Source organism: Orycteropus afer, unplaced genomic scaffold (assembly GCF_000298275.1).
Source record: "Orycteropus afer afer isolate SDZICR_OR568_19922 unplaced genomic scaffold, OryAfe1.0 scaffold00078, whole genome shotgun sequence".
NCBI lineage: Eukaryota > Metazoa > Chordata > Mammalia > Tubulidentata > Orycteropodidae > Orycteropus > Orycteropus afer.
In genome coordinates, this window is record NW_006921665.1 from 5908575 (window position 1) to 5920944 (window position 12370).

Here is a 12370-nt window from a genome sequence, read left to right on the forward strand (position 1 = left end):
GTAGAATCTGCAAAACACTGCATAACGTGGATGAACTTGGAGGACATTATGCTGAGTGAAATAAGTCAATCACAGAAGGACAAATACTGTATTAGTCTGTTATTGTAAAAGTCAAGAAACGGTTTATATATGGAAGGAAATTTTCTTTGTTGGTTACCAGGGTTGGGAAGGGAGGGTAGGGAACACTGTTATATAGGTAGCAATAAGTACTGATTTGGGTGAAGAGAAGGGCAATGTACCAAATGTGAGTGATCAACATGGTGGAATTGAAGAAGAGGAAGACAGAGAGAGGTACACGGGAGGTGCAGACAACAAAGATGAACCCTTTTGCATATACAGTACTATGCTGTCAGTGAAGCAAACGGGTATATGGGTGGATAGATGGGTGGGCAGGCTGAACTATTAGGTATGTCTATGCAGCAAGGAGTGTATCCAAGACCATGTATAGCGTTGGCAGACAATGGTTCTGCAAGTGTATTTGTATGTTCTGTAAGAATTTCCAGGGATATTGTAGAGCTGACAAGGGACAAGGTTGTAGTCACTTCTTGGTTACAGCCAGATACCCAGAGGGAGCAAGAAGCTGAACCTGCAAGTTTGGGACCATAGTTGCAGTGGACATCAAGCTCAATTGGCATAACATACTACACAAAACATTGTTCCACCTCCTACTTTGGTGAGTAGCAACTAGGATATTAAAAGCTTGCAAGCAGCCATCTAGCTGCAACAATGGGTCTCTCCTTGTCCAGAGCAAAGAAGAATGAAGAAAACCAAAGAGTCATGGAAATAATTAGTCCTCTTGATTGGTACACCATGCAATACTCAGCCTATATGACTATGAAACGAGAAGAACTAGATGGTGCCCGGCTACCACTGTCAACTGCTCAGAGGGGGCTCTATGGAGGAAATCCTGGATAGAGAGGGAGAACAATGTGGAACAAAACTCAAAATCATTTGGGGAAGAAAAAGGGGGGGTACCAGGTCTGCTCGTCTGATAAGAGCCTAGTGGAACCACAGAGACTATGGTCTGTAGCTACCCTTCAGGTCTGGAATTGAACCCACACCTGTGGCTTCCAGCCAAACAAAAGACAGGCATATGAGTTGAACATATACCTGAGGTAGATACACTCCTTGGAGAGAATAATCATGGGAGAAAGAGGGGCTGTTCATGCACAGGGAGACAGTTCACGGGGAGGAGTGCATGGAGGGATGGACACAGGGAAGAGGGAACTATCGGGAGGAAGTGGGAGGGGAGCTGTTGCATTGGGGTAAATTGTAGTCGATGTCATGAGACGTGTGTGTGTGAACTGCTGTATGGAAAGTGAATTTGCTCTGTAAACTTCCACTCAAATCACAATTTAAAAAAATGTGTTGTATGAATGAATAAGAACTTCAATAGAAAGTGGTCATAAATTGTTTATTTTTACTTTATGTACTTGTTTTTCTTTTGTGGTTGGTATTGACATCTTGTCTATATTCCTTTACTACAGGAGAACCTAAGTTGAGGACAAGAATATCTAACCAGAAGGCTGGTGGTTCAAACCACCAGCCACTCCTCAGAAGGAAGGTTGGGCAATCTCCTTCTGTAGTGATACTGCCTTGGAAACCCAAGGAGGGGTCATTATGAGTCAGTCAGATCCAACTTGAAGGCAGTGAGTCTGCTTTGGTTTGATATGGAATATGTGAAGATTAAGTTATAATTTCCAATAAATAAATGAAAAACAGTAACTGTAACAACACCTTCACAGCCAAACCCCAGCTTTCAGTTCTTAAAATCCACTATTTCCAAAACCTTATGGTGCTATTCAGAGACTAAATCAGAGGCCAGCAGAGAAGAAAGCAAAGAAGTGAAGAGGCATAGCCTCATGCCCCCTTTCTCACCCTGCTTTCACTCGGGGCACCTTTTGGTTTTATCTTACCACTTTCTCCCATTAGGAAGGACCAGAATTTCCAAAAGCCTTCCATGCTCCTCGTTTATAGATCTAACATGGTGTTTGCTCTCTTAGGAATATTTGCATTCTAAAAGGGAGCCACATAAATGAGTACTGGTGACATTGCAGGCACCAGTGAGGAGGAACTGTGGAGCAGGAGGCCTGTCCAGCACTCTGCAGGTCACACCAAGACTTCCACACAATTAGGCTAACAAATGTGTGACCAGATGCCTATATTGTGGATGAATTTAGATAACCAAACCAAAAAGCTAAATATAAAATGGGTTTTGCCTACTGCCAACCACTTGGAAAGGGATCAAAATTGGAGATCCTGGAGAGAGTGGGAGGAAAATGTGGAACAAAACTCTAAATCATAAAAAAAGACCAGGCTTACTGGTCTGATAGAGACTAATGAAACCACCAAGACTATGCCCCCTTGTCACACTTCAGGCCTGGAACTGAACTCACTCCTGTGGCTTAACTTCTAGACAAACGTTAGACACGCTTACAAGGTGAACGATCACAGCAGGGAGGTGCACTCCTTAGAACAATTAACCACGGGAGACCAGAAGGGCAGCATTTGTGCAGGGAGAAAGCTATACATGCAAAGGAAAGAAAGACACAGGGAAATGGTAAACACAGGGAGGAAGTGGGAAAAGAGCTGTTACATTGTGGGGATTGCAATTAATGTCATGAAACAAAATGTGTATGAACCTTTGAACGGAAAACAAGTTTGCTCTGAAAACTTTCACCTAAATTACAATAAAATAAATACATAAACAAAATGGGTTTTGCATTTCATGTTTGGTCCCAGAGGCACTGAGGCATGGTAACTGTGGATTCAGACTTTCAGTGGGAGTACACTGCTAACCCCCTGAAGAGGCAATCCTGTCTTACCTTTGCATTCCTTAGAGGCTTAGTAGAGACATTTGATATGTGATTATAAAACTAATTATTCTGGAGTGTGCTCCAGGCATGTGTTTCCTGGGGTTTTACTATAGCAAAAACTTCTATTCTGTGAAAAAAATCCATATATCCATCATTAATGGAGCATTTTTGAAAAAAAAAAAAATTGACACTTTTTTTTAGGCTACATGTGTATATATAAATTTAATAACATCATTCTTAAGAAAACAAAAATGGGTGACTCCTTCCTCTCCCCACATTAAAAAAAATCAACATTTAATGTGGAAGAGAACACATATGTTACATAATACATAGTCAGTTTAGGACCATGAATGGCTTTAGGCACAGAAGCACTAAGTATAAGAATAAAATTGGATCACAGATGAATGATAATAGCTTTATTATAGCTACAGAAAAGGAAGGGAACCTCAGATATTGATCATATACAGTGTTTTGAGCAATGGGCCATGTTTCTTTCTTTCATTATACCACTGAATTCCCAAAAATGATTTCTAAGGTAGGCTGTTATTCCCATTTTGTTAATGAAGCAGGTTATTATGCCCTTTCTGCAGACCTGAGGAACTGGTGGTCAGAAATGTGACCAGTGTCACATGATGGCAGAACCAGCATTTCAACCACATCTTTTGATTCCAAGATCACATTTGGAAAAAAAATCCTGTCCCCTGTACGGTAGGAGAGCTGTGGAGAAAACTGGGCTCCAAAAGGTAAAATGTGACATTGTTTATCCAGTGTCTATATATAGGGCTTCTTTGACCATAAACTTAACTGACCTGTGGTGTTCATGAGGCATCAGGGTTGATGCCATGCAACAGTAGTCACTCAGCTGATTCCTGCTCTAAGTTCCTTTTGCCAAGTGCTGATTCTTTTCTGCTTTCACTGCAAATTTCCTTCAGGGAGAAAAAGGCATGCTCTCACTATACACTAGCACCCTGGGAGTCTGCTCTATCCATTTTCTTTAGGGGTCTTAGAAGCCTGAAGCAGAGACACAGATCGTCTCTCAGACTGGGGAGCTTCTGGTTTTCAGAGGACCAGGCCTTAGATCCTATGGGCCACAAAGTGCTGCTACCTTAAAAGATCCTGCCTGGAATGGCCTCCTTGCCTCCTCTCTCTATCATCATGGCCTTACACCAAAACTCAGCAAAGAACATGGGAAGCTTCATCTAAAAGGCATATGATCAACTGAGCTTACCTTTTCATTGGTGCCATTTTTCCAATATTGCACATTATAAGCCCATGAGGTATAAAAGTTCTTCATGGTCCATGTTTCAGGTTCACTCACAACTTCGGGGGCCAAGAAACGCATATGTAGAGAATCAGCAAGAACTTCTACTTGCATTCTAGGAGGTCCAATAACAGCTAAGCATGAGAACAAAGCAAAATGACAATCAAAAATCACATTTAAAAATTTCACTTCAACATGTATCTTTCATAACTGTGTAGAACAATTAATCTACTTAAGTACACTGCTCTGTAATCTACCATTGGTAGCATAGTGCCTAAGGCACTTGACTGCTAACCAGAAGCCTGGCAGTTCAAACCCACTAGCCACTCCTCGGAAGGAAGATGGGGCAATCTACTTGCATAGTGATACTGCCTCGGAAACCCAAGGAGGGGTCGCTATGAGTTGGGTCCGACACGATTGGCACACAGCAACAACATAATGCTGATTTAGGTAGCTAAAGAGGATAGTTGGATTTTGTTTCTTTAAAAAAAAAAAAAATTATACTCTTTGTCTTTATTAATTGTTTACTTTGGTTATGTTTATTGTAATTTCTGATATATTTGGAATTATTGTGACCATATTGTTTTCTGTTAAGAATTGCCTTCTTATTTGGGGGAGGTGGCTTCTTCTCTTCCTCTTCTATGCTGCTTTCTGTCCTACTGAATTTTCTTGCTTCTTTTTTTTTTCAGCTGGGTTGGAAAGACAGGATGGTATTTTAATTACGAGCTCTGGTGGCACAGTGCCTAAGGCATTTGACTGCTAACCAGAAGGCTGGAGATTCAAACCCAGCAGCCACTCCTCAGAAGGAAGACTGGGCAATCTATTTCCATAGAGATACCTCCTTGGAAATCCAAGGAGAGGTCACTATGAGTTGAATCAACTTGACGGCAGTTGAGTTTTTTTTAACATATATAATTAACCATATACATTTTTCTAACAAAATCTGAAAGTGTCCTCCTCTGAATGCTTTTTCCCCAGATATCTACATGTCTGGCACCTTTACTTCATATGGGTCTCTGTTTAAAAGCTACCTCATCAGACAGTGTCTCTCAAGATCAGCTCCACCAGTTTCTGCTCCATTACCTTGCTTTACTAATTTTTTTGAACATGGTGATTTGGGTGAAAGTTTACAGAGCAAATTAGTTTTCCATTCAACAATTTATACATATTTTGTTTCATGGCATCAATTTCAATCCCCTCAATTAACAGCACTCATCATTCCTCCCTGGATTCCCCATTTCTTTTGTCCTTCTTTCCTGCCTTCTGAACTTTGTTTCTGGGTAAATGATACCCTTTTGGTCTCATGTGGTTGATTGTTCCTGATGGGTGTTACTGTTCTATGCCTGCCTATTGTTTGACTGAAAGGTGATCCCTGGCGGTGGGCTCAGTTTCATGTTTGAAGGGTATCAAGGTTGATAGTCGTGGGGGTTCCACCAGTCTCAGACTGCCAAGTCTGGTCATCTTTATGATTTTGAATTTTGTTTTACATGTTTCTCTCACTGTCCAGAACCTTCTATTGTGAGTGTGATCACAGTAGTTGGTAGTGGTAGCTGGGTAACATCTAGTTCTTCTGTCTCAGGATAGTGAAGGATGTGGTTCACGTGGGCCATTAGTCCTTTGGACTCATTGTTTCCTTGAGGCTTTGATTTTCTTTACTTTTCTTTGCTCTGGCCGGGAAGAGACCAATAGTTACATCTTAGATGGCTGCTCACAGACTTGGTGGGTTTTTTTTTTTTCCCCCTCCATCTTTTTTATTGTGGTTTGGGTGAAAGTTTACAGAGCAAATTGGTTTTCCATTCACACATTTGTTTTATGACATTGATTGCAATCCCTATAACGTAACAGCACTTTTCCCACTCCCTCCCTGTGCTTACTGTTCCATTCCTCTTTATTTCCTATCCCTTCCTGTCTTCTGAGAGTTATCACTGGGCAAATGCCCATTTGATCTCATGTGATTGATTGTTCTAAGGAGTGCAAACCTCCCTGGTGTTACTGTTCACTTTATAAGCCTATTACCAAAAAACCAAACTCACTGCTGTCAAGTCAAACCTGACTCACAGCGACCCCTCCTTGAGTTTCTGTGGCAGTATCATGACAGACGTAGATTGCCCAATCTGCCTTCTGAGGAGTGGCTGGTGGGTTTGAACCACCAGTCTTTTGGTTAGTAGTCAAATGCCTTAGGCATTATGCTACCAGAGCTCCTTATAAGCCTATTAGGTGGCTGAAAATTGAACCACAGGGGTGAATTCAGTTCCAGGCTTGAAGGGTGGCTAAAGTGTTCTACCAGTCCCATCCGACCAGTAAGCCTGGTCTTTATTATTATTTTGAGTTTTACTCCACATTTTTCTCCCATTCTATCCAGGACCTCCTACTGTGATCCCTTTCAGAGTGATTGGCAGTGGTAGGTGGGCATCATCTAGTTCTGGTCTCAGAGTCATTGAGGCTGGGGTTCCCATTGTTCATTAATCCTTTGGACTAATTGTTTCTATGTGCCTTTGCTTTTCTTCACTCTTATTTTTTCCAGACAAGAGAGACAAATAGTTGCACCTTAAATGGCTATTCACAAGCTTTTACAACCCTAGTTGCTACTCATCAAAGTAGGTGGACTATGTTATGCGAACTGATCTTGATACCCACCCCATCCTGAGACTCATTCCCTGATGTTTGGTTATTGCTAAGAAGTTTTCAGAACTTTGCCCCCTGTATGCTGTACTATATACCTGGATATATTTGTAGTACATACAAATATGTTTATAGAAATATCCTCTGCCAAACTTACATATACTCGTAAGTACTCCCACATTCACTATCCTACACTTACTCAGTTTGCATATCTAGCTGCCTATGCACTCACAGATTATTGTTTATTTCTGTTATTACAGGGTTGTGTATGTAAAAGTATTTATCATTGTTGCCTTTTACTTCTGTGCACCTCTCAGTGTCATCCTATTCCTTGTTCATGTTGTGCTGACCTCCTCCTTATTGTATACTGCCTTTTCCTTTACCTAAGTTAATATATGTCTACTCTCTGGTTATTGATCTTTCATTCTTCCCACACTTATTCCTGGTAACCACCAAAGAATGTTTCTGTGTGAAAACTATTTCTTGACTTTTCATGATAATGGTCTCATACAATATTTGTTCTTCTGTGATTATTTCACTGAGCATAATGTCTTCCAGGTTTACCTATGTTATGAGGTGTTTTGCAGAGTCGTTATTCTTTAACATTGCATAATATTCCACCGCATGTGTGCCACAGTTTGCTTATCCATTCATCTGCTGATGGGTACTTAGGTTGTTTCCATCTTTTTGCTATTATGAATAATGCTGTGATAAACATGGGGGTGCATGTATCTATTCATGTCATGGTTCTTATTTCTCTAGGACATATGTCTAGTAGTGGGATTAGCACCATACTGTTTTCTATAGCAATTGTACCATGTTACATTCCCATCAGCAGTGTATAAGAGTTCCAATCTCCCCAAAACTTCATCATCATTTGTTATAATTTGTTTTTGATTAGTGTCATTATTGTCAAGGTAAGATAGTGTCTCACTGTAGTATTGATTTGCATCTCTCCAATGAGTAATGATCCCATTAGAGCATTTCTTCATGTGTTTGTCGGCTGCCTGAATGTCTTCTTTGGTGAAGTGTCTGTTCATATCCTCTTGCCCATTTTGTATTTGCATTGGCCATCTCTTTGTTGCTGATATGTTGAAGTTTTCTGTCAATCTTAAGAGATTAATCCCTTGTCTGTTATGTCAATGCCCCTATATATTGTCTTTTCACTCTTTCGCTGTGCATAACCAACAAAACAAAACAAAATATACCAACCTGCTGCCATCTAGTCAATTCTGACTCATAGTGACCTTCACTGGGTTTCCAAGGCTACATGGAAGTAGATTGTCTCATGTTCCTCCCATGGAGCAGCTGGTGGGGTTGAAGCATTGACCTTTCGGTTAGCAGCCAAATGTCTTATCCACTACACCACCAGAGCTCCTTTGATATGCATAAGTGTTTAATTTTTAGGAGGTGCTAGTAGTCTAGTTTATCTTCTGCTGTTTGTGCAGTTTAGTTATGTCTGGTAGATAGTGTATTTATGCCATATATTAGAGTTCCTAAGTTTGTCCCTATTTTTTCTTTGATGATCTTTATAGTTTTAGATTTTACACTTAGGTCTTTCATTCACCTTGAGTTAGTTTTTGTATATGGTAAGAAGTATGGATCCTTGTGTCATTGTTTTCTGCAAATGGGTATCTAGTTTTACAAGCACCCGAAGAGACTATCTCTTTCCCATTTAATGGATTTCAGCCCCCTATTGAAGAGCAGCTGTCCATAGGTGGATGGAGTTGCTGCTAGATTCTCAATTCTGTTCTAGTGGTCTGTATGTCTGTTGTTGTACCAGTACTAGGCTGTTTTGACTACTGTGGCTGTAGAGTAGGTTCTGAAATTGGGGAGTGTGAGGCCTTCTTGCTTTGTTTTTCTTTAGTAGTGTTTTGCTTATCCAAGGTCTCTCTCTTTTCCATCTAACTTTGGTGGTTATTTTTTCCATTTCTTTAAAGAATATTGATGGAATCTGGATTGGGATTATATTATATCTATAGATCTCTTTGGGTAGTACTGGCATTTTCCCAATATTAGGTCTTCCTATCCATAAGCATGGTACACAAAAAAAAAAAAAAAAACCCAAACTCACTGCTTTCAAGCTGGATCTGACCCATAGCAACCCCTCCTTGGGTGTCTGAGGCGGTACCGCTATGGAAGTAGATTGCCCAACCTTCCTTCTGAGGAGTGGCTGGTGGATGGGAACTGCCAGCCTTCTGGTTAGCAGTCAAATGCCTTAGGCACTACACCACCAGACCTCCCAAGCATGGTATAGTCTTCCTTTATGTAGGTCTCTCTTAGTTTCTTGCAGTAGTGTTTTATATAAATCTTGTATCTCTGATTATGTTTATTCCTAGGTATTTCATCTTTTTGGTGGCTATTTGTCATGGTTATGTTTGTGTGTCAACTTGGCTGGGCCTGATTGAGTGGCTGGGCAGCTGAATGTAGTTATTCCCCATGGTGATATTGGTAATTAACTCCATGATGGAATGTACTGGAGCAGCTGAGTAGCTGCTTTAGGGATGTGGTCTGCTTCCTGTATATAAGAAACAGCTTTTGGGAATGGTCTCTAGCTTATGGAATACTTGAACCCTGCATGTAGCCGTGTTGCTGTTCAGCAGCCTGCCATGCACCGCCAACCTTGGGACTTTCAATGGACTTGAATCAATGGCCTGCTGTGTGGTTTGGTAACATTGGAGCTGTGCCTTTTTGTCAACCTTGGGCTTGTTAGCCTCAGCAGCCAGTAGCTGAGTGAAGAGATGTCTCTAGCTTCAGTGGGCTGGGAGCAAGAGGCAGAGCTGAAGCCCAAGGTCGAGGGGCTTTCACACAGCCCCTAGAGCTTGGCACTTTGAACTCAGAATTCTAGCCTCCTGAATTGTAAGAGAATAAACTCCTGTTTGTTCAAGCCATCCTATTTGTGGTATATTCTTGTCAGAGTGGTACTAGGTAACCAGAACACTATTTTAAATGGTATTGTTTTCCTGATTTTCTTTTCAGAGATCTCTGTTCGTGTAGAGGAATCCAACTGATTTTTGTATATTAATCTTGTCCCTTGCCACTTTGCAGAATCCTTGTATTAGTTCCAGTAGCTTTCTTATGGAGTCTGGAATTTTTTATACATATAATCATGTTATCTCTGAATAAGGACAGTTCTACTTTCAGTAATTTTCCTTTTTTTTTTTTTTTCAGAAGTTGAGCATCTTATTTATTGTATATTCATGTTCTTTTTTTAATTAAACATTTTATTGAAATTTATGTACAGTGAAATACACAAAACTAAAGCAACCTGGGTCAGTGCTTTTTTTTTTTTTCTTTTTGCAGTGTTCCCTCCCCTCCACTCCCACCCCTGGTAACAAACAAAGTTAGTTTCCTTCCATATATAAACCTTTCCTTGACTTTTTTACAATAATGAACTAATACAATATTTGTCCTTCTGTGATTGACATATTTCACTTCAGTCCTCCAAATTCATCTGTGTTATATGGTGTTTTGCAGATTCTACATTATTCTGTAGTGTTGCATAGTATCCACTGTGTGTATGTACCATAGTTTGGTTATCCATTCTTTTATTAATGGGCACCTAGGTTGGTTCCAGTTTTCTGGTATTGTAAATAAAGCTGCAATGAACATGGGTGTGCATGTATCTGTTCCTGTCCTGGTTCTCACTTCTTTAGGATATATACCTAGTAATGGGATTGCTAGGTCAAATGGTATTTCTAATTCCAGCTTTTTAAGGATCTCCATACTGCTTTCCACAGTGGCTGTATCATTTTACAGTCCCACACCAGTATACAAGAGTCCTAATCTCTTAACATCCTCACCAGCATTTGTTACTTTCTGTCTTGATGAACTCTGCCATTAGTGCTGGGGTGAGATGGTATCTCATTGTTGCTTTGATTTGTATCTCTCTGATGGCTAATGATCATCTATTTACTGGCTGCCTGAATATCCTGTTTGGGGAAGTGTCTGTCTATTCATGTCTTCTGCCCATTTTTAAATTGGATTGTTAATCTTTTTGTTGTTGAGGTGTTGAAGTTTTCTATAAATTTTAGAGATAAGTCCCTTGTCAGATATGTCATTGCTGAATATTTTTCCCAATCTGTAGGTTCTCTTTTAACTCTTTTGAAGAAGTCTTTGGAAGCACATAAAAATTTAATTTTCAGAAGGTCCCATTTATCTAGTTTATCTTCAGCTGTTTGTGCATTTTGGGTTATGCTTGATAGTCTATTTACGCCATAAATTAGGGTCCCTAAATTTGCCCCTATTTTTTCCTTGAGGAAATTTATAGTTTCAGGTTTCACATTTAAGTGCTCCATTGGGAGTTAGTTTTGTGTATGGTGTGAAGTACGGATGTTGTTTCATTCTTTTGCAAATGCATATCCAGTTTTACTAGCACCATTTGCTAAAGAAACCATCTCTTCCCCATTTAATGGGTTTCAGCCCTTTGTAAAAAATCAGCTGACCATAGGTTGATGGATTGATTTCTGGGTTCTCGATTCTGTTCCACTGGTCTATGTGTCTATTGTTGTACCAGTACCAGGCTGTTTTGACTTCCAGTAATTTTCTTGCTGAGTCTTTGGGATTTTCTACGTATAGGATTGCATCATCTGCAAATAGAGATAGTTTTATTTCTTCCTTACCAGTTTGAGTCTTTTATTTCCCTTTCTTGCCTTATTGTTCTGCCTAGAACCTCCAATAGGAGCTCTGGTAGCGTAGTGCCTAAGGTACCTGACTGCTAACCAGAAGGCTGGTGGTTCAAACCCGCCAGCCACTCCTCGAAAGGAAGGCTGGGCAATCTACTTCCCAGGTGGTACTGTTACCACCTCGGAAACCCAAGGAGGGGTCGCGATGAGTCGGGTCCAACTCGATGGCACATAACAACAACAACAACAGGACCTCTAATACAATATTGAATAGGAGTAGTGGGAGCTCTGGTAGCATAATGCCTAAGACATTTGACTGCTAACCAGAAGGCTGGTGGCTCAAACCCACCAGCCACTTCTCAGAAGGAAGGTTGGGGAATTTACTTCCATACAGATACTGCCTTCGAAACCCAAGAAGGGGTCACTGTGAGTCAAAATTGACTTGATGGCAGTGAGTTTGGTTTGGTTTGAAGTGTTAAAAGGCCATCCTTATCTGGTTCCTGTTGCAGCGGGCATACTTTCAGCCTCTCTTCACTGAGTATAATGTTGGCTATTGGTTTTGTGTATTTGCCTTTAATTATACTGAGGAATTTCCCTCCTATTCCTAATTTTGCTAAGAGTTTTTAATCAGGAATGGGTGTTGGATTTTGTCAATTATCTTTTCTGCATCAATAAATATTATCACATGGTTATTTTCCTTTATAAGGTGGATTATTTTTTTTTAAATGTTGAACCATGTTTGCATACCTGGTACAAATCCCACTTGGTCATAATATATTATTATTTTTTATATATATAGTGTTAGATTCTATTGGCCAGGATTTTGTTGAGAATTTTTGCATCTATGTTCATATAGGGGTGTGTGTGTGTGTGTATGTTGTTGTTGTTGTTAAGTGCCGTCGAGTCGTTTCCGACTCATATCAACCCCATGCACAGAACAAAACACTGCCCGATCCCGTGCCAGCCCCACAATCCCTGCTATACTTGAGCCCATCATCGCAGCCACCATATCAATCCATCTCGTTGAAGGCCTCCCCCTCTTTCGT

At 40.4% G+C, this 12370-nt stretch overlaps 1 protein-coding gene across 1 annotated transcript in view; it reads right to left on the reverse strand.

Annotated features, from left to right (window-relative positions):
* Positions 1-12370, reverse strand: part of IL10RB (interleukin 10 receptor subunit beta) — a 61208-nt gene that overhangs the window by 21019 nt on the left and 27819 nt on the right. Inside the window, exon 4 of the mRNA XM_007941307.2 lies at positions 4045-4211. Within this exon, the coding sequence (XP_007939498.1) occupies positions 4045-4211 (167 nt within the window). The remainder of the gene's footprint in view (positions 1-4044; positions 4212-12370) is intronic.